Source organism: Ambystoma mexicanum, chromosome 2q (assembly GCF_040938575.1).
Source record: "Ambystoma mexicanum isolate Mex_15411 chromosome 2q, UKY_AmexF1_1, whole genome shotgun sequence".
Taxonomy (NCBI): Eukaryota; Metazoa; Chordata; class Amphibia; order Caudata; family Ambystomatidae; genus Ambystoma; species Ambystoma mexicanum.
Genome location: NC_090924.1, coordinates 888738219 through 888761865, shown reverse-complemented (window position 1 = coordinate 888761865; position 23647 = coordinate 888738219). Strand labels below are relative to the sequence as shown.

The following is a 23647-nucleotide window of genomic DNA, read 5'->3' as shown; positions in this document are numbered from 1 at the left end:
GTCATAGGGTTCTCTTTTTGCCTTCTGCAGGCGTCCCGGTGTAGGAAGAAACATTCTCTTTTTTAGCACCCCGGGTTTCAGCTTTGGGAACCTAGTGTGCTAATGGCCTTCATCCCCCATTTTAGGGGCTGAAATGGGGGGGATAATGGTCCAGAGACCTCATTATCCACCCTTGCTTTCCTTGGGCTGATAACTTGGGCTGCTGGGACGGTATCCACCGTTCCAGTCCCTGGAACGGAGGATGAATGCCACAATATTCCCATTAGCATAACAGAAAATGAAAATGGAAATGTTGGAAAATCTTATTGAGTCTATGTACTTTACTGAGAAATATAAAGTAGATGGAGTCTATACATTTTTTTACATTTGTGATGTCATCTTTGATGTCCTGGGTGTTAGTTTTAGCAGTGCACGTGGTGGCTCGAGTTATGGTTGTTTAGCTTACCATAACTGCCAAATCTCTGGGGTTTTTCGATTTTACTTGAAACCATAACGTCCCTTTAATAACGTTTTTTCATTGAATTTCATAGGTTTTTATTAGTGCAACTTAACCATAACGTCCCTTTGACAAAGTTTTTTCATTGAATTTCATAGGTTTTTATTAGTGCAACTTAACCATAACGTCCCTTTAACAAAGTCTTTTCATTGAATGCATATATACACGAACAGTTTATTTACAAAAAAAGGATCATAAGGAAAAATTGCCATTTTATTTATTTATTTATTTCATTTGTTGATAGCGCCCAGACCCGGAAGTATCACAGCGCTAGAGAAGGCTATATTACAATTGATACATTGAGAATGGCAGGGTTCCATTGTGAATAAAATAGATTAAATTACAGATAATACATTTTGGGTGGCAGGCAACAGAATGTAGGCTTATTTGTTGAACCATGGGTATGACCCTGTGAAGGGGGGGCAAGAACCCCTCAAAACCTGAATGCAGTATCGAGCAGTTAAGGGTACACCCATCCCTGACGCCTCGGCATGCTTGGAGCTGTGCATGCACATTGGTACTACTTTTGTCAGCCTCTGCATTGGCCAGGTCTCTTTCTCTACTCTTCCAGTTGTTTCTTGAGAGACTGCAACTACCAGAATGCAACAGACTACTCAAACACCTGGGATGGGTAATAGATCCTGGGAAGCAGCTCAGTTCAGAGAAATACTGCACGTACCACAATACACCTGGGCCCAACGGATAAAACCTGGTATGAACCAGGAGGAATTATATATTTGCTGAAATAGAAATGGACTAGGCTTCCCCATTCAGTGGCCAAATGAAAGACCAAACACGTGCCTCACAAACCAGAGCATGGCTTCCGGGGAACAATAGGAAAGCAGCAGCGGACCAGGAACTAACAAGTGCTACCCACGAATAGGGGCAACCAAGGAACACTGCTCACATTCTGTTGGACCACTGATTTACAGAGTGAAGGAGAGACACAGAGAACAGTCAACCACAGTGATCACTTGGATGACATGTCCAGTGGTGGCTAGTGACATTTTACAGTGGTGGGGCATACATATTTCCCACAAATTTGTCAAATGACTGAATATAGCAAGGAAGCTTGGGAGGGAGTCTTCCCTGGAGAAGTGTTTTTAAATAATGGCTTGAAATGGTGCAGTTTTACAACACATTTATTGCTAAAGATTGGGTAAAATGGCATACAATTTACAATCAGTTCTGTAGAGTAACATGAAAATAATCCAATAGAGGACAGGTCACAGAGTACACAGGAGCATTTCCAACACATTTTCATGGTGCCTCAGCCCACAATATATACCAGCACTGTCACTGTAAAGCATATGTTTGTGATGCCTGTAACCACAATATATGCCATCATATCTGCATGATTTTTCTTCTGACAGATTTCTTCTTGCCAGGATTTCCCTTGTATGTAAAATGTTTAGGCAAATTCTTAAGAAATTCTCCCAGAGGTTTTTGTCTGGGCATTTTGTCAAGTACGGTTTTGGGTCGTTCACTTTATACATATAAGCAGGTAGGTCTTGCGTCAATTTAGTGGATGATGATTTTTCCAATGTCTCTATCCAGTCTCTCTCCATGATACGCTGTTTAACCTTTACTGGGTTATAAATAAGTTCCTGTTGAGAACTACCAACCCAGTGTAGGAGAGGTTGAATCCTTGCTGCCCATTCCAAAAGCATTTTGCTAGACCCTGTTTGAATTTCCTGATGTATTTCTTTCAGGATCAATGGGGGTGAAGGAAGCAGGGTCTTTCGATATAGCATAGTTTCGTTTTGGGCCACTATTGAACCCAGCAATTGCAGTGAAAGTTCCCTCCTTATTAGAGCAATTGGAAGAGATTGAGGAAGATTAAGGACCTTTCTCCAGTAGAACCCTTCTAATCTTGGCCAGAAGTTTGCTGGGAGGTTAGGTAGGGCTTCTACCCCGTAAGTCAAACTTGGAATAACTTTTGTCTTGTAGAAAATCAACGTTGGTGACATTGTAAAACGCCTACACTTATTTGCTACAGCTCGAGACTGTGAAATGAGAAGACGGGCTTTTGTCATGATACTTTCCTGCATCAGTGTTTCTTTACTACTTTTGTTTAAGATGACGCCCAGATATTTAAAGTTGTTCACAATTTCGATTTGGGTATTATCCACTGACCAAGAAAATGTCTACACTTTTCTGGTATTGCCTCCAAGTGTCATGATTTTGTTTTTATCAAGATTCATCAGAAGATTATTCTCTTTGAGATAGACATCTAGGTTATTGATCTGCCTCTGGAGGCCAATTGGAGTTAGATCCATGAGGATAATGTTGTCTGCGTATAACAATCTTGATATTTTATTCTTACCCAATGTCGGGGGGAATAGACAAACTCTATCCTCACAGTCTTTATAATTAGCCGTGTAGGCATTATATAATGCGGGGGCCAAGGGGCAACCTTGTTTCACCCCTCTTCCCGTCTTGATCCATGCGGATAAAAGGCCTTGATTATTCAGACTGACACACATCATGGTTTCAGAATAAAGGGCCTTTATAGGGTCCAGGATCCCTGAAGGGCAAACATGTTGGTGTAGTTTAGACCACAGTAGTGGCCTGTCTACCCGATCAAAGGCCTGGACCAGGTCGATGAATGCCATATAGAATTTTGGCCGGCCCTCAAAGACTTTTGCCTTTAATGTACTCACAGCAAGAATGTTTACTGTGGTCCCAACATTTTTCACAAAACCTGCATGCAATTGATCAGACAGACCAGAGGTGGAGATCCATGTTTGGAAGTTATCCAGAATTCATTCACCAAAGAGTTTTCCTATAGAGTCCAGTAAAGCTATAGGACGATAGTGCAACATATTCTCTTTTGAACCCTTTTTGAAAATTGCCACCATAATCACCTTCACCTTTTTCCAGGACAATGGGATTGTAGAAGACTGAACACAATTTGTAAAGACCTCCTTTATAAACACAAACCAAGGTTTGATGTTATTTTTTATGTCAAAGTTTGTTATACCGTCGGGGCCGGCCGCCCTGGACCCGTTGAGATGTTTTATTTTCCATTTGATCGTATCCAAGTCCAGCGGTATTGACTAGTCCCCCTTCGGACTAGCTAAATGAAGGCAATTCAAGGTGTCCAAGGCACCATAGAAGTCCTCAAAATGGGATACCCATCTTTGTTCTCTAAATGAATTTTGCAATGCCTGATTGATAACCTTTGAGTTGCCCTTTATTAGTGACCAAAACTCTTGTGCGTTGTGCCCACAAATAGCGCGAAGCATACTTTCTGCATCTTCTTGGAGCCGTTGAATTTTGGATGACTTCATCCAGGATTTGTAATTTCTAACTGCCATGGCTGCTTCTTCCTTTTTTTTTTTGTAGAGATTGAGTTTGCTGCATCCCGTTTTAGTTTTCTTACTGACTTTCTTCGGTCTACAAGTTGTTCGTTAAATGCATGTTGAAATACATTATTTTCTCCATTTGAGCAATAAAATGATCATTAGTTACTCATTTGGGGTTCCAGTAGGTATTGATCAGCAAGATCTCAGCCCGTTGCTCAATTCCCATAGGGCTTGCGCAGTGATAAGGACAATCTTGGTCTGTCCTTCTCTCCTTTATGGGCTGAGGAGTGCGCCAATTGAAAGCCAACCAAAATGGGTTTTTCGACCAACCAAGTTTCTTGCAAACACAAGGCATCAAAATTTGAGAAATTTACATCAGTCTTGATGGTCAGATGTGAGAAGCCCCTGGTATTCCAGGAGCCCAACTTCAGATTAACATCTAGAGGATCTGATACAAAGGTCTCCTTGTTCAAAGTATCTTGAATCAGTCCTTCTGATGGCTATTTCTTTCTCGGTTGAGACTTTAGAAAATCCATACTGTCCCTTCTTCGATCATTGCGGAAGGGGTGCTTTTCTTTCGTTTTTCCTGCCATATGTGTTCGCATCGCCCAATTGATCCACTGGTTGGAAGATTGTATGTGAAGATAGGTCAGATGGACGATCATTGTACTTCTGGCGCCTACCTGGGCTCGCTTTCCTGTATTAATCCTGTCGAGTTTTACTTTTGTGTTAAAATCCTGAGTCCCAGTTTTCGATACTGGTGTGTGGAGCATCACCCATTGGTCTCCTCGTATGATGAGGCCTTCGATGGTCACTGTCCTGACCCTTGAACATAAAAGTTTTCGGGCGTTGACGTGTCGTTTCTGGATAAGGTTCAGGAGATGTTTTTCCTTCTGCTACGTAAGTCAAGTCGAAGCCCATGTTAGACAATTTTCCTCTTGCTCCCCATATTTGTGGTTGAGTATGGTTGGAGCCTATGTGAAGATAAGAACTGTCTTTTCTTCCATTAGGATTAGGTTCAAGGATGTTAATATCTTTCGTGATGTCAATTTGAAGAAGATGGGTCTCGTGAAACAGTTTTGCTTGAGCCCTGCGGTTCAGTATCCAGTTATCTTGCTTTTCGTGTGACCTTTGAAGTTTGAATGTTCTTGATTAGCTTTCCTCTTGCCTGTACGAGGGAGAATGATTGTGAAGGTTTTCTCTCACTGAGGGATTAGATTTAACCCCCCTAAGGTCATGCACCCTGGATCTATAATGTGTCATCAGGAGAGGACCTCCGATCCTTTGTTCTGTCTTGTTGTTCACAAGCTGTATTTGAGGCAGTGGATCGGGACCTTGATGTAATTGATCATGGAGACCACAGCCATTCATTTCCGGGCAAGGGCCCCTCATTAGCACTTTCTCTTCTCTGAAGAGCTTTCCTCTTATTCAGGCACATAGGTGTAGTCGAAGGAGAGTCTAAGCAGGGCCTTTGTTTTAGGCTCTTCCACTGCTCTATTTTCTCAGGTTTCTGTTTTTTTTCTTTTTTGCTGGTGAATAGTCAGGTTTTTGGATTCTGATTCTTCCAATGTATAGATACTCATATTCATTAGGTCAATCGAACTGCAAGAAACATCTTGCGACCTGTCTAGACTCTAAGAGTCAGTCGGTGGCTTTTCCATTGGCTTCAGTTTGAACACTCTTCTATTTTGAACCGTGGAGGTGTCCTTTTCAGATCAGAGCAATGGTGACTGTAGACAAGATGGTCATAGGGTCTAGTTTTTTAGAGGGGGTGTCATTCAGTGTCCTTTCTTTTTATTCCCTTTTTCCTTCCTTCCAGCTCCGGTTCCTCGATCATCTTGCCCTCCGTCTATGCAGGAGCATCTGGGATTTGTGTCCTGCTCATCCTGTGAACGCTGTTTCGCAAGGGCAGATCCCCACTCTCTTTGCCTGGAGTGTCTAGGGCCACAACACCATTGGGACTCCTGCTTTTGTTGTGACTCCCTTTCCGTCCGGGCACTCCAGCGTCGTCTTGTCCGGTGGGAGGAGGTGTTTCAACGTGCTCCTCCACAGCATTTGCAGCTCTTCATCAACGAGAAAATGAAACGCTCTTTCCTTTTTAGGGGGCAAGGCCAGCGGACTCCTGCCCCGGGTCTTCCAGGACCGGGAGGGGCTTAAGTACCTCTTCTACCAGGGCTATCCCTAAGGTGTCCCGCAAGGGGCCTAATAGATGCATCAGAGCTTCCTCTGAGGGTCACAGGAGTGGGCCTGCCAAAACCAGACATTCTTCAGAGGTTTCCCGTTTGGGGGCTAAAGTTGGGCCCAGTTCTTCTGTGGCTCTGAGTACTGGGGTTCGCCCTGAGGTTTCCTTTTCTGGAGCTTTCCATACCGAGTCTCATCTTGAGGCCCCTCTTGAGGGAGCTAAACGTACCGGGTCCCATCCCGAGGGTCCCCTTTTTGGGGCTAAATCCAATACCAGCAGAATTGAGGGATCTTCTTCGAGGGTCCTTGCGGTGAGGTTTATTCCTCAACCCTCCCATGCTCAGGGGGGTGGTGGTACCAGTTCTGTCAAGGGGTCAAAGAAGGCGGTCACGCACCACAGGCCTTTGAGTACCAGCTCTGCCGAGGTTCCTCCACCAGGGGCTAATTCTGGGGCAGTCCCTAAGGTGTGCAGTAAACACCCTAGATCTCTCAGTACCGGCTCTGCCGAGGGTCTTTCCTTCAAGGCCAAAATGTCACATAAGACCCCTGGCTGCCCTGAGGAGACCATTGCCTCTCTTTCTGGTGTGACGCAGTTCACCTCAGGTGTCGACAAAATGGCAGCCCAACCTCTGCGGTCCACGGCAGCCATTTTGATTACCTCTCTTACACCAACATTTACAATGGCTGGTGCTGGGGGGGGGACATCATTTGGGGCAGAATAGCCTTTTCCACACCATGTGGATAACAAGAACACGTTCCACCATTCAGTCGATTGCCGTGCTCGGGCGCTGCTGCCTCATACAGTCTCACTCCCTCCTGGTTCCGCGCCCTTGGTCTATGTGGACCCAATTGGCAGAAGTCATTCCTGGCAACCATCCTTATTGCGTTCATGGGGGTATGCCCCTTCCGAGTGGCCTCTGCCCACTCCAGCGCCTAGACCCTCATCCGAGGATGTGTTTTTTGGGAAATTTCTGACGCTCATACATTCTGATCTCATGAAGGCGTACTTTAAGGATCTGTTCAGGAAAATCTATCCTAGATCCCCTGTACCGCCTCCTGCTCTGGCAGATCCTACGCAGGCCACCTCCACCTCTTCCTTCAGAGCCTCCTCCACCACTTCCTCCCTGTCTCCACTTTCCCTGATAGAAAAGACATTGGGTGCTCTGCTAAACAACACTTTGGGGTCTTAGGTGCTACGTGCAGCGGACCAGCCTTCTGCTAACGCTCCACTGTATGAGGACCAGGCAGACCAGGACAGTGATGAGTTTATATTAGAGCATTTCATAACCGGTGCTGGACATGATGGCCCTGCTTGATATTCCAATACCTGAGTCCCCCGCTCTGCAGGAGGGGCTGCTTTCTGGTGCCTTTACTCTATCACCGGAGTAGCGCACCGGCCTGTTTCTCCAGAAGGATGTCTTTGCTGAGGCCTGCAATGTCTGTGAAAAACCTAATTCCGTGCAGCATCTCAACAAGAGGATTGTCGCTCGATAAAAGCTTCGCACCTCAAGGGAAATATCTTTGTCAGCTTGTCCCCTCCCATCGTCGACAGTGGTGGCAGCAGCCACCATCCAGTCCAAGCCGGCCTCTACCTCCCCCACTGCAGCGGCCCTATCCAAGGAGGACAAACTTCTGGACGCCATTGGCAAGAAAGTCTTTTCCAATTCGGTGCTCCAACTTCGTCAGGCTAAAACTGAACTTATCCTGGCAGCAGCCAATGTAAAGCTGTGGAGGGAGTTTAGGACTTCAAAGCCAGTTTGTTGGATGCCAGAGTGTTGGCACAGGATCAACTGAAGGCCGCAGCACACCACGTAGATACCTCCACTTGAGGCCTTATGGTCGGGGTTGATATATGCCGCCAAGCGTGGCTCCATGCTACGAGGTTTTCAAAGAAAGTGCATGACAAGGTGCTGGATATTCCTTTTGATGGTAAGGAATTGTTCCATTCCTCCACAGATGAGAAACTCACTAAGACTAAGGCGAGCACTCAAACCTCCAAGTCTTTATCGATCCTGGGCGAAAACTCCAGTTAAGGCTCCTTATACACAGAGGTCAGGGTCCCAAACTTGGCCGTTTTCTAGATTCAGGGGTTTTCAGGATCGCTGTGCGCACCTATCTGAGGCTCAGGCTGGAGGGTCCCGCCGTAAGCAGCAGCAGCAAGGTGGGCATTTTTTCTCTTGCCCATCAGCCTCCTCTCCAGTGACAGGTAGTCTCCCAGCGCACCAATCATCCAAATTATATTTTTTGTCGATTGCACAAGACTCCGGTGGGAGGACGAATTTTGTCTCATCTTGAGGTGGGCAGACCATCACCCAAGACTGATGGGTTTTGTCAATCGCTCTGGCAGGCTTCCGCTTACCCCTCCCCTATCCCACCCTTCAACCCTCCCTTCCTGCAGACTTGGTCACCCTCCCTCAAAGCCGAGGTACAGAAACTTCTAGACCTCAGAGCGGTTGAGCCTGGTCCCCACGGGAAGCAAGGGGAGGGCTAGTACTCCCGTCTGTTCACAGTGCCCAAACCCAACTAGGCTGGCCTGGTCACTATCCTCAACCTTTCCCAGTTCAATCTTTCTCTTCCCCAAGAGAAATTTAAGATGATCACGCTTTGCCAGATAAAGTCCTCTCTCCGGAAGGGTGACTGGCTCAGCGTGGTAGAACTCCAGGATGCATAGATGCACATTCTGATTTGGAGCCTGATTCATAAATATCTGCGGTACTCCGTCGGAGCAGAACACTTGCAGTTTCATGTACTCCCTTTTGGGCTCAGCTCAGAGCAGAGTGTCTTTGCAAAGATGATGCCGGTCATCACTGCAGGGGCTTCATGTATATCCATACTTAGACAATTGGCTCCTGCGCAGTCCTTGCCCACAGACAGCTTTGACAAATCTTCAGTCTCTCCTTCAGCTCCTGTTCCAACTTGGGCTGTCGGTGAACTGGCAGAAATTGTCTATGATGGTCTTTCAAGACCTGATCTTCCTGGGTTTCTGTCGGAATACAGTCAGCAACAAGGTGTTCCTAACAGCGGACATGATTGCAGACCTATCGATCATGTGTCAGCTCTTCCTCCAGTCCTTGCACATGATGGCTTGGTGGTTCCAAAGACTTCTGGGTCTCATGGCCTCTTGCCTGCTACCTCTTCCTCTCGCATGTCTGAAGATGAGGCGCACTCAGCTAGCTCTCTGGAACTGCTGGCCTCAGGCATCGGATCCAGATTCAAAGATGATTCCAGTTCCACCCTGCATGACAGCGGACCTACAATGGTGGTCCACGACCAACAACCTTTCAGTGGGGGCCTGTTTCCAGGAGCCCTACCCACAAGTGACGGTTACTACAGACTCCTTCCTTCTGGTGTGGGGAGCGATGTTGCATCACCTCCAAGTTTTCGACGGATGCATCAGAACAGACAGTTTGATATCAATTACCGGGAACTCCTGGCTGTGTTCCTGGCACTCAAAGCTTTCCAACTGTATATCTCCAACAGGGTAGTCCGTATTTCCACAGACAATTCTGTGGTGATGTTTTACATCAACAAGCATGGCAACACCAAGTCACCTCTCCTTGTGTATCTTGCCATACAAATTTGGGACTCGGCCATCCATCACAAGGTCTGGCTCCAGACTGTACACATCCCCAATCACATCAACGTGACTGTAGACTTACTCAGTCGTCAGTTGGCAGCCAGTTATAAGTGGGATTTGAACAGCAATGCCGTCTCCAAAATGTTCCATCAATGGGGCACTCCAGAGGTGGACCTCTTTGCAACTTCTACATACAGGAAGCTACCTCTTTATGCATCCAGGGACGGGCTCGGAGCATCCTCCCTGGGAGATGCCCTCGAGATTCCGTGGGACAACATGAAGGCTTATACTTTCCATCCACTGCCACTGATTCATCAGTCACTCTGCAAGCTCAGGACTGCATTGAACTGCACTCTCCTGTTCATAGCTCCTTGGTGGCCAGCCAGATTCTTGTTTTACGAACTACAGCATCTGTCGATTCTACCCCCTGATCAGAGTGCTGCTGATACCCAACCTTCTTCACCAGAGCCATCACCAGCTGTGACACCCCTCGCTTCAATCGTTCAGCTTGGCGGCCTGGTGCCTGAGTTCAGATCATTAGCGCAGTTCAATCTGTCCGAAGACAATGGGCCTAATTACAAATTTGCTGGTCCGGTAACTACGGTACTGGTAAGCTTGCCGGTACTGTAGTTACCAGACTGGCAAACTACGAGTTCTGCTTGTGGGTGCCTTTTCGCTTGCCGGATCGGACCTGGCAGGCGTACCGGCACCCCCAAGCAGAGCATGTCAGATGCATCGGCACCATTCAAGAATGGTGCCGGTGCATCCAACCTCCCCATTCCCATTGAGCCCGATGGGGCTCAATGTCACGAATCGTGACCCAGAACCTGACTGGCATGGTCACATGCCAGGTCGGGTCAGGACTCAGGGTTCATTTGGGGCCCTAAGGGCCTTACATTATCATCATAGACTCTCCTGGAGTCAGTCCTGGCACCTTTGGCGCCATGCTCATGTTCAGATTGGGACTTTACCTTGAAGGGACTTGAAGGGACTACTTTTCCTGTGAAGGCCTTCAGCCAACATGGAGGCACCCATACAGTCTAGTTCCTAGGAACCAGACTGTGCGGTGCAGTGTTTTAGGGTGTGGTAGCCTGGACTACTTTACCTGGATTACTTTACAGAGGGCTATATAAACCGCACCCAAACTACAGAATGTGCTTCGCGTTATTCTGCAGCCAGCAGCGTGGCGCTCATCGTGTTCAGAGACCAGCACCCAGCGATCCTTGAATAGCGCACCTGCAGAGGAGACAAAAGAACATCATTAGCAGTCTGTGCTTAACTGCAACTTTCCATCCGTCGATTCCTGCTGCTCGCGGTCTTCCATCCAGTTGGCAACATCATCAGGACACCACGCTCGCACCGGAACGAAGCACCTGGAGGGAGAGAGAACGAAAGACAACGTTAAACAGGTTACTCACAAAATCCTCACCTGGCTGGGCATTTCTTGACTGGTTCCGCCCCGGAAATCTTCACACGCCCAGAAAGACCATCGCGACCTGAAAAGGAATAAAGAATACAGGTTAGCAAGAAAAGACATTACCGCGCCGCACTTCGCGCTTAACCTACCATCCATCATACGCTCCTGTGTCCATCATCCTGGCAAAAGACTGATCCAAGTAGCGCAGCCACCGAACCTCTGTGCACCTAAGGGGAAACGAACAAGAAAAGACATTATTATTCAAGAAAGGAAAGCAAGGACATTTAAAGACTGCTATAACCAGACTTACCTTCTTAAAGACACTTGAATGGGTTAGCACCAGTGAAGTTAACTCGGTCGCTTCAACACGCAGAAGACTACGCGCCCCTGCACAGAAGGCAGGACGGAGAGCACGCCAGACACAATAACAAGGTGAGGAGTGGTCCATCAGGTCGAGTCCAGGGGGCTGGTGGGAGGAAACGAAGTCTGTTCCTAAGTCGAGTCCTCCTGTGTATTCAGGCCCGACCGCCACAGAAGTCATCGTCCAGAATTGGGAAAGTCCAGGGTGAATCCGGCAACCAGGGCATAAGGGCGTCCCCGTGGATACCAGGTGAGCGTAACAGAACGCAAAGCCTCATAACATTATCAACGTGGGCACCATGGAGACTTCAGAAATGGACCAACTGGCTCAGTTATTAGGACAATTATGCGCCGAAGTGCATTCGGCTAGGAAAGAGACTAATACCCTGCGAAAAGACCTTGTCGTCACCAAGGATTGCACTGAAGAAATCAGTAGGCAATTACTACAATCACAGACCAGACAAGCTCCATTACCTGGGACAAATCCACTGGCACAGGCAACCACATTGTCTGCCGCTCCAGTGCAAATTACCTTACCCGGAACAATACCGTTAGCACCGCCAGAAAGGTTTTCAGGTGATCCAAGGAAGTATGCTGCATTTATGAATCAATGTCGCCTTCACGTCCTTTGCAGACAGGGTGCATTCCCTAACGATCAGGTACGACTAGCATTTATTTTGTCATATCTGAGCGGTAGCGCAGCAGATTGGTCAGTCCCGCTTGTGAGCTATGATGATCTGTTACTACGTGACTTTGGAGGCTTCCAAAGAGAAATGGAAAAGCTCTTTGCTCGACACACCCATGAACAAGCTGTAGACAACAAACTCTTATCACTCCGGCAGGGGAATCAGGACTTACTAACATACATAGCAACCTTCAATAGGTTAGTGGCTGAAACCAGGTGGCCTGAAGACAAGAGAACCACATTGTTTCACCGAGGCCTTCGAGGAGAATTAAAGGATGTCTTGGCTCAGGTAGTTGATCCACCTAGAGACTGTAGTGAATGTATCAATCTGGTGGTGCAACTAGATCATCGACTACAAGATCGGAAAACAGATCGGTCCAGATCAGACACACGGGCCGTGTATCTACGAACCAAGGATGCTACCCCGCGCACATCAGAGAATACCACAGAGCCAATGCAAATTGGGGGAATACGACCACCGTTAACAAAAGCTGAAAGAGACAAGAGAAGACATCAGCAGTTATGTTTGTACCGCGGACATTCGGGGCATTTCCTAAAAGACTGTCCAATAAAACCCCCCAAGCGAATTGTGGGAGCTACAGATAAGGATGAGAGTAAGGAGTCGGAAAACTGCCTAGCTCGACAAAAGTAGAGGTCAGTTTGTCGAGTGAGAAGAATGAGCCACCGACCTCACATTTTGCAATACCAGTGATCCTAATCAATCACCAACAACCTTCAAGGATGCATTCCATTGAAGCTTACATAGACAGCGGAGCAGTTGGGAATTATATTGATCGAGACCTGGCCGCACGAAAGGGGCTTCTCTTAAATTTTAAGCCGAACACAGAAAAGGTAACCACAGTGGATGGGACTGAAATTGCTTCCGGACCAGTAACCCAATGTACAGCAGGAACAACCCTGCTGTGCCAGGACAGACACCGGGAATCAATTTCCTTTGATCGCATCAAGGCACCTCAGTATCAGCTAATATTAGGGATGCCATGGTTAGTTGCTCATAACCCTCAGATAGATTGGTGTGCAAGAAAATTGACTTTTCCTCGTGGTTGCGCTTCCACCTGTTATTTCCAAGAAAACAAGTCCAGTTTCAAGGTTCCTACGAGTCCTAGAATTGGTATATCTACACTTGGTGCAACCAGTACTCTCCCTGAAGAATATCAAGATTTCCAGGATGTTTTCCAGAAGGAACAAGCTAATACACTACCACTGCATAGGTTCTATGACTGTCAGATTGACCTCATACCTGTTGCACAGATCCCTTGTGGTAGAATCTATGCGCTCACAGAACCAGAAAACCAGCATCTAAAGCCCTACCAGGACCAGTACTTGGCAAATGGGTTCATTCGCCCATCCAAATCACCGGCAGCCAGTCCCCTATTCTTCGTACCAAAAAAGGAAGGGGACTTGAGAACCTGTATTGACTATCACGCCCTGAACCAGATCACTGTGAAAAACCGTTACCCCCTGCCCCTTATTCCCGAGATGCTGGATCAAGTTAAAGATGCCCAGATTTATACTAAGTTAGACCTCAGAGGAGCGTACCACCTGGTCCGAGTTAAAAAAGGAGATGAATGGAAAACGGGCTTTTGTACTAAATACGGGTTGTCTGAGTACCAGGTAATGCCTTTCGGGCTTTGCAATGCCCCGGCGGCGTTCCAATATTTTATGAACGACGTCCTAAGGGAGTTGTTCGATGTTTGCGCCCTCGTCTACATAGATGACATCCGAGTGTATTCAACCTCAAAACAAGACCCTGTCAAGCACGTCCGTGCTGTCCTTGCCAAACTGCGCCAACATCGACTATACGCAAAACCTGAAAAATGTTTTTTCCACGTACCCGAAGTAGAATTTCTTGGTTTCGTTCTTACTCCGAAAGGCATTTGAATGGATGCACACAACGTGGATGCCATTCTTAAATGGCCCTCTCCGAACTCATTAAAAGGAGTCCAGAGCATGCTGGGCTTTGCAAACTTCTACCGTCGATTCATTCCAGACTTCTCTCAGATTGTGCATCCGATCACGTTACTTCTGCAAAAAAACAATAAAAAATTCATGTGCACAGAAGACGCCTAAAAGGCCTTGCAAGAACTTAAGGAAAGGTTCACCTCAGCCCCGATTTTATGACACCCTCGTCCGGATCTCCCTTACATTGTGGAAACAGATGCTTCCAGCATGGCTATGGGGGCGGTTCTTTCTCAGAAAGACCCTGAAACTGGCCAATTGCACCCCGTGGCCTTCTGGTCACGAAAATTCACACATCCTGAACTCAATTATGCCATCACCGATAAGGAACTGCTTGCTATAAAATTCGCCTTCAAGGCATGGTGACATTATCTCTTGGTGGCCAGGCATACAGTCACTGTAATTACAGACCATCGGAACTTACAATATTTAAAAACAGCAAAAGCACAATCCTTGCGCCAATTACGATGGGCCCTTTTCTTCGCTGAGTATGACTATGTAATCACTTATCGGCCAGGCGTAAGAAACGGGAAAGCTGAAGCACTATCTCGCATGGGCATCAATGAAAGAGAATATGCAACCCCAGATCCAGTGGCCATTATACCTGAGGACAAGCTTTTAGGCCTCACCACAGCTTTAACACAAAACCACAGCTTTAACACAAACTGAATTTAGAAACGTGATCCAACGTGAAATAACCCCGAACGAGTTATTGGAATGACATACCAAGGGAAAACAATACACCGTTAAAAATCAATTGCCATATTTTGATGAACGCCTGTACGTGCCTAAAACCGAACTACAACAACAAATCATTTCGGACTATCAGGATTCTTTTATGGAGGGTCGTCCCGGAATTGCCAAAACCCTAGCCAAAGTGAAATGCAATTATTGGTGGCCCACTTGGCGTCGAGACGTCATCCAATACGTTCAGTCATGTGGGGTGTGTGCACAAAACAAGTAATTGAAGCAAAAACCAGCTGGCCTCCTGCAACCATTAGAAATACCTCTGGCATCATGGCACACACTTTCTCTCGACTTAATTACCGATTTACCTCCCAGCCAAGGGTTCAATACCATTTTAGTAGTAGTGGACTTATTTTCTAAAATGGCACACTTTATCCCTTTGAAAGGTCTTCCGGATGCATCCCATCTAGCAAAGGTGTTTTTGGAAAACATTATCAAACTGCATGGATTCCCTTCCGTCCTGGTCTCTGATCGAGGCAGCCAATTCATATCTAACTTCTGGAAAAAGTGTTGCGCTATGGCTCACATCGACATCCGGCTATCCACCAGCCATCACCCCCAAACGGATGGTCAAACAGAGAGGACCAACCAGACTCTCGAACAATACCTACGATGCATGCTGCACTAAGTCGAAGGAACCTGGAGAGACCTATTATGGATAGCCGAATATGCTTACAACAATTCATTGCATTCCAGTACTGGTCAGACACCTTTCTACACCATCTACGGCAGACATCCACGTACTTCCGAACTAGGCAGCCCTCCCAGTCTAGAAATGCTGGCTGTAAAGACTCTTCATGCAAACATCACTCAAGCCTTTAAAAAGGCAACAGAACAGTTAATCCAAGCCAAAAATAAGCAAAAAAGGTTTGCTGACCAACATCAGAAAAAGGCCCCTGACTATCAGGTAGGAGACAGAGTTTGGCTAGTCGCAAAGTACATACCAGTAAAAGGAACCCAGACTTTTCGCCCTCGCTATTTGGGACCCTATCCTGTTCAAGCCATCATCAACCCAGCAGCAGTTAAACTAGCATTACCAGCCAACATGCGAATTCACCCAGTATTCCACGTCTCACTGCTAAAACCAGTACAACCCGGTACACAAGTTAAACCACCACCTGAACCTATAATGATCGATGGAGAACCCGAATTTGAAGTGAAAGAAATCCTGGATTTCAAATATACCAGATCCAAACTATACTCTCTAGTCAATTGGAAGGGTTACGGCCCTCAAGACAGATCTTGGGAACCTTGTGAGAATATTCATGCACCACATTTAATTGGAATGTTTCATCAAAACTTTCCAGACAAGCCTGGACCAGACAGGAGAATCACCTTAGGAGGGGCCTTGGGGGGAGTGCTGTCATGACCCGTGACCCAGAACCCCACTGGCATGGTCACATGCCAGGTAGGGTCAGGACTCAGGGTTCATTTGGGCCCCAAGGACCTTACATTATCATCATAGACTCTCCTGGAGTCAGTCCTGGCGCCTTTGGCGCCAGGCTCATGTTCTGATTGGGACTTTACCTTGAAGGGACTTGAAGGGACTACTTTTCCTGTCAAGGCCTGCAGCCAACATGAAGGCACCCATACAGTCTAGTTCCTAAGAACCAGACTGTGCGGTGCAGTGTTTTAGGGTGTGGTCGCCTGGACCACTTTACCTGGACTACTTTACAGAGGGCTATATAAACCACACCCAAGCTACAGAACGTGCTTCGCGTTATTCTGCAGCCAGCAGCATGACGCTCATCGTGTTCAGAGACCAGCACCCGGCGATCTTTGAATAGCGACCTGCAGAGGAGACAAAAGAACATCATTAGCAGTCTCTGCTTACCTGCAATTTTCCATCCGTCGATTCCTGCTGCTCGCGGTCTTCCATCCAGTTGGCAGCATCATCAGGACACCAGGACACCACGTTCGCACTGGAACGAAGCACCTGGAGGGAGAGAGAAAGAAGGACAACGTTAAACAGGTTACTCACGGCATTCACAGCAGTAATCACAAAATCCTCATCTGGCTGGGCATTTCTTGACTGGTTCCGCTCCGGAAATCTTCACATGCCCAGAAAGACCATCGCGACCTGAAAAGGAATAAAAGAATACAGGTTAGCAAGAAAAGACATTACCGCGCCACACTTCGCGCTTAACCTACCATCCATCATACGCTCCTGTGTCCATCATCCTGACAGGAGCCTGATCCAAGTAGCGCATCCACCGAACCGGACATTTAAAGACTGCTATAACCAGACTTACCTTCTTAAAGACACTTGAATGGGTTATGAGCACCAGTGAAGCTTCAACCCGCAAAAGACTACGCGCCCCTGCACAGAAGGCAGGACGGAGGGCACGCCAGACATCATAACAAGGTGAGGAGTGGGCCATCAGATTGAGTTCAGGGGGCTGGTGGGAGGAAACGAAGTCTGTTCCTAAGTCCAGTCCTCCTGTGTTTTCAGGCCTGACCGCCACAGAAAGCATCATCCAGAATTGGGAACATCCAGGGTGAATCCGGCAACCGGGGCATAAGGGCGTCCCCGTGGATACCAGGTGGGAATGGAGAGCATTTTATTCCGGCACCCGTGAATGGGCAATTACTGGGTCCGGCAGGGCCGTAATGACCCAGTAATTGCCCATTCGTGGGTGCTGGAATAATTTGCAAGTTTAGCGGCAGCCTGCCGGTTTTACCGGCAAGGCTACCGCCAAATTTCTAATGAGGCCCAATATGCGCATTATCCAAGCGGCCAGGAAACCTTCTATGAGGGCCCAATATAGGAGTAAATGGTCCCGTTTTTGCCACTGGTGCTTAGCTAAACAGCTCGACCCCAGGCATGCTACGGTTGACACTGTTCTATCCTTTGTGTCTCACCTGGCAGCTTCTGGCATTCATGTTCTGTCTTGCAGGTCTTAGTTATCTGCCATTGCGGCTGCTTACCTGTCCAGGGATGACTGTTCCTTTTCATTGACTGATCCAATCATCAAAAGACATTTTGCAAGACTTCTTCATCTTTTCCTGCCAGTGCGCACTCCGCATCCCAAGTGGGATTTAAATGTGGTCCTCACCGCTTTATGCCATAAGCCGTTTGAACCCATGACCACTACTGATCTTAAGTATTTTCTTGGAAGGTTGCGTTTCTGATTGCAATAACATCTGTAAGGCGAGTAAGCAAACTCCAAGCGCTTTCTGTGGAACATCCGTTCCTCACTTTCCACAAGGATAAAGTTGTGCTTCACACTCATCCTTCCTTCCTCCCTAAGGTGGTTACTGACATTCATTTGAACCAATTTATCTCCTTACCAGTCTTCTTCCCGAATCTGCCATCTGATGCCGAGAGAGTTCTACACAATTTGGACGTCAGACGAGCCCTGAAGCTTTATCTCGATAGAACGAGTGAACTCAGATGCTCCTCACAACTCTTTATTATGTTCAGTGATCCTAAAGGGAAACCAGCTTTGAAAGCATCAATTTCCCATGGATTGCCTCGTGTATTTCAGAGGCCTATACGATCCAAGGCCTTCAACCACCAAAAAAGGGCATCCATGCACATCTAGTCTGCTGTTGCCTTCCAAAAGTATGTTCCTTGGGAGTCCACTGCCACGGCGGCTACGTGGGCCTCCCCATCTGCTTTTTGCAAGCATTACTGCCTAGACCTGAGCTCCAGCGCCGATGCCCAATTTGGCCAGGTTGTCCTCGAAAACTTGTTTCAGTGAAGGGATTTTTCATCCACCCGTACTACCTCTGGTTGTGCTTGGAAATCTCCCACAAGTATGGAGGAAAGGGGATGGGACGTAGGAGTATAAAAAAGTTACTCACCATAGTGACTATCATACTTCTAGTCCATAGTCCACTTTCCTACCCCCGCCCGCTGTACCCTCTAAAAAGTATCCTCTATTGTTTCTTAATTGGTCTCAGACCTGGCGATAGAAAAGGACTGAAGGGCGATGCATGGGTTGGAGCTCAGGAGGGCGACGTTACGGCAAAATACTATGATTATTCATGATTGCATGATTAAGGATAATGCATGATTAAGTCATTGTTTGGAGGTTTGAAAACCACCTAGGGTGTTGATGTGACTTATACTTTTGTATGTTTGGTATCTCTTGAATGTATGCCACACCTTTTTCCATGTTTATACTTGTATGGAGTTACTGTGAAGATACCATTGTTTTGTTTTGTACACATGCTTATTAAAATATGTATATCATTTTAGATTGCATGTCATAGATTTGATCTTTCTCATTCTTCCTCCTATCATTGTATTTCCTTTTCTGTATGGTGTATCCAATGAACTGGACAATCTCCCCCAGTGTTTACCTTGGCAGTGTTCTGGCTCTGGCCCAAGTTTTGCTTCTCCTCGTTTCCCAGTTTATATGATCAGACTCTTTTCTCAGGAATGGTTACCAGGATGAGGTTCAACAATAAATCCTGTGATAGAAATGAGATTCACAATTCACATCGGGCCCATCAATATGAATGACGGATTATTTAATCATCTGAACTTGAGGCATACAACTTTTAAAGGGAATATTATGGCTATCACACCCACGTCAGGCAGCATACATGGGTGGTAATGGCCCATCAGCCCGAGTCTAGGCAGGCCCAAGTGAAGCCAGGGCCTCAGTGAGGGTTGTGGACTGTTGCTGACCATAAACACCCCCATGACAAGGGGGTGACTGCTATTCAAACCCCGGGACTCCATCTAGGGTGCAAATAGTTTTTATTCATGGGAGAAATGGGCTCTGTGTGCACAATCTACCATGAAAACAAAAACAACCAAGATGGCCCCCACCATAGTGAATAAAAAAGGGGCATAGTGCCATTTCTATTTCCATGGCAGGTGCCGAGGACGGGAGGGAGTCCTGGGACCGGAGCACAAAGCTCTGGTCCAGCAGATAAGTGGGGAAGGAGTGAGGGGGTGAGGGAAGGGTGCGGGATGTCTCAGCAAAGTGAAAGGACGCTGGGGGCATGGGTAAGCACGAGGGATAGTCTCGCTGTTGCCTCACCACAATCAATATTGCGCCACCCAGGGAAAGGCCTTGGGTGCCTGGAAAATGTGGGTGGTTTGCTGTATGTTCTCGCTTGTATTTCCAGCCATCTGATGGGCTGAACGCCCTTCCTCGGGCGTGAATATAATAATCTACTAGACAGCACATTCATATTTTTTAAAACTCCTCATAATTAGGAGTTACAAACACTGTCAATGAAAACCTCTATTCGGGGAAGTGCATGTTCTTTATGGGATGTTATCTGTCTAGTATGGCAATGACTACTTCTTTCAAGATTTCAAACCCCTTTATGTGCCTTGAATTCTCATGAAAAATGAAGGAAGACCTAAGTGGAAATCGTTTGAGTCGGTATAGATGAGGATTGGCTGGGACTCTACATAGGTCTAAACATTCCACACTTGCCTCTTCTAGGCACTCGCAAGTCATAGTGCCCACTCCATCAGCCTTCGCAGTGATTTCCATAGTCTGTCTTCACTCCTTTCAGAGCCCTCTTCTGCTGGCGCTGCTGGGGTGCACCTCCTGTCTGATGCAGCGGATTGCGTATAGCAAAAATGGCGCTGCGGCAGGTGGTGGTGGCCTGGTAATCGGCTGCCAATGCCTGTAATACACTTTACTGCACTCGGACCACTTCTCCATGTGGCGGGCCATTATCAGCTAGTATGGCCTGTTGCAGCAGCAATTATCACTTCTAAGCTGACGATATGCTGACACCATTACTTCGAAGGTAGACATACACATTCCAGTGTTCTGTTAATGTAATAAACAAATGCTGTAGGTTAACAAATCAATACATTCTTGTCATCTGAAAGGGTATTTTCTATTAGCAGAATACATGTTTAGTGCAGGCATATGGCAGATATTTTTAATACAGTTCTGGTGGTATTTAAAATTATTGTTTTCTTTATTTCAGAGGAGTTGTGAAAGTGGACATAAATTTGCAGGAGGTGGACATTGACCAGTGCTCCAACGATGGCTGGTTTTCAGGAACTCACAAATGCCAACACAACAGCTCCGAGGTAAGACTAATAAACGAACACAGTGACTGCAATGTAAGAAAAGGCACAGCGCCTACTCTACTGTTGACGTTTTTTTCTAGATCCTTGAATTTCTGACTTCACGTTATGCATAATAAAAAAAAAGCTCTCCTTAAAGAAAGATTGTGTTTGAAGAACAGCAGCCATGCAGCTGGAACCTGCTTACACAACATCATAGCGCTGAATAAATAAATAGGCCATTCACATGCAAATCCCGGGAAGCGGCGGCAGGCTCCATCCAGAGTCAGAATGCGCCGGTGGATGATACATGTGGAAATAAATGGGCACTTCAGTGCTGATGAAGCTTAATTGCTTTATAATATCAGGCTCTCCAGCAACACACCTGTCGGACAGTGTTTGCGTTAAGGAAGGCCCCGTTTCAACGTGAGCACATCTTTACAGTAATGCTATGCCAAACAGGATAGGTGGTAGATACAGCAATTCAAATGGAGCTGGGTTGGATTTTCAAAGCGATGAACCCATTAAAACAGTACTACTCATGTCGTGCCACACTCACTGGCCACTGTCTTATTCGCATAGTAAGGCAATCATGGCTGCCAACTTCTTTCAGGTTGGTTTCTACGGCTCTTGTCCTGGTCTCCTTTGCCCCCATCATCATTAGAAAACAGTTTTCTCTTTTTCCATTTCTCTTCACCCCAAACATGTTGTCCTTTTCTCCGACGTAGGGTTCCAACGTGTCTAAGTTAGCGTTCCCTCAATAAAATACACATAGAGAAATGTATCTTTCACATATAATGCAAAGGTTGATTTGGGTTCAGTGCTTTCACTAACTGTTTGCTCGCACAGCACCTTGTATAATTTAGACTGTCTCTGCAGCGGTTTATCGCTTTTATTGCTGTGTTCATTGGTTGATCTTTGTTATTTTTGCCTTAAATTGTAATGAACATGAATTGGGCGCATTGTCGCCTAGTTGTCCTCTTTCTACTATTATGTTATTTTGTTACATTTTGGAATCTTAACAGAGCCATTGGTACTTAGATTGACATAGCCAAGTGCACGATTTCAAGATTGAGTTATAGGACCTGTTTTAAAAATGTTTTAAAACCACATTACATATGGTGTGAAACATCTGAAATGGAACTCAAGAATACACAATTTAGTGTATCTGTGTGACCGTGCGGATGCATATTTCAAGATGTATGTTTCCAACCTATTTGGAATTAGAAAACATATATAAATACCACAAGGTGATTTCATATTTCTGTGCTTCACTGACTTTCGTTGTGTGTTTTAGCTCGCACACATGGGCATGACTAATGACATTTGTGTTGCAGATATTTTTGGTAATCTTTTTTGGCACATTAATTGATATTCGGATACATATCTAATGTTTCTATCACTATTCACAGATAAGGGTATATTGCATATCGTCTAGTAAGGCCACTAAAGGCCTCACTTAACCTTATAGACTATTTGCTTTAACTTTGTAGTGGTTTTATATTTTGCATGCAGTGTGTTATAACTAACTTGAAATAATAGTTTAAAAAAACAAAATAATAATAAAATGTGAACATGTGAAATCTAATATGAAAGAGATGCACAGTGTACGTTGTAAGCATTGCATACATATATCAATGGTTTCCTATGCAGAGCCATCTTGCTGAATATACATATATATTACACAGCCTATGGAAGTGGCCGTGTACTTATGGTTAAGTTGCTCAACCCGTAGGAAGAGCACTTTTTGGGCGGCTTATAAGTTTACAAAGCCATGGACGAATCCTCACAAAACTTTGCAGAAGAAGTATATGGCCCCCTCAGATTGTTTCTGCGAAGTTTGGTGAGGTTTCGTCCGGGGCGGGGGCAAAGTTATAGTGGGAGCCCAAAATGTGTGGTTTTCCTCATAGACGCAATGGAAACACATTTTTGCTCACACCTACAGCCCAAACCGCTTGACGGATTGTCACCATATTCATGGCAGGAGTGGCAGTTTGATTCCAAAAGAGTGCTTTTGTAAATTTGGTGTAAATCTATCCAACAGGTTTTTAAAACACGGCCAAAATGTAGGTTAAAAAATGAGTGATATTTGGGGTCGGTCCACTGACTCATTTTTTTGTTCACTCCATGGACAGGCATCTAGGCCAATCAGGGGACGGTGTGATGTCCACCGACATTGGACGTGCCAGTTTATTGGATGGTGAAAAACGCGAGGTGCGCCAAAACATTTGAAATGCCCACCATGTTGGATTTGCGGACAGCGGCCTTTGTCCGAGGATATCGCTCTGGGGTTATTTGGTGGCAGAAAGAGGGTCTGGAAAGGGTGGAGGAGTGGAATGAAGATGATATGGGGTTGTTTTTATAGGTGTAGAAAGGATGTGCAGGTGCATCATTTCAATGACTTGGGTTGTAAGAGGATTCAATTCAGCACTACAGCCAAGTCAACGCCTAGTCTAGAATACTGAATGAAAACCCTTATTGATATATCTTTATGTCCAGTTCATGCGTTCTGGATGACTACCCCTATATAACACCCCTCCCTTGGAATCCCCCTGACCCAACTGAGCCAAGAAGTAGTTCTGTTTTGCAAGTTTAAAGGTTTATTTGATAACTTAAACAATATATATTATATCACGCTTTATAATAAATTAATAATTGAATATCGCACTTAATCTGATATGATAAAGATTAACAACGGAGAATCTGGCACTAGCACACTTCTTGATAATCACTAAGGAGTTGACATGAAATGGATAAGATAGCAACAATACTTTATGGTTTCAAATGGTTGCAAGGTGGAATGAAAATGCAGTACAGAAAATACTCAATATGCGTTCAACAAAACAATGTAATCACTTTTCTCTGGCAATCCCCTCCTCCTTTTATGCAATGCAAGGAAAGGGA

General features: G+C 46.0%; 1 protein-coding gene across 1 annotated transcript in view; it reads left to right on the top strand.

Moving 5' to 3' along the window:
* The window catches only part of GPR158 (G protein-coupled receptor 158), a 1740927-nt gene that overhangs the window by 106894 nt on the left and 1610386 nt on the right, over nucleotides 1–23647 (top strand). Inside the window, exon 2 of the mRNA XM_069648157.1 lies at nucleotides 20662–20767. Coding sequence (XP_069504258.1) covers nucleotides 20662–20767 — 106 coding nt within the window. The remainder of the gene's footprint in view (nucleotides 1–20661; nucleotides 20768–23647) is intronic.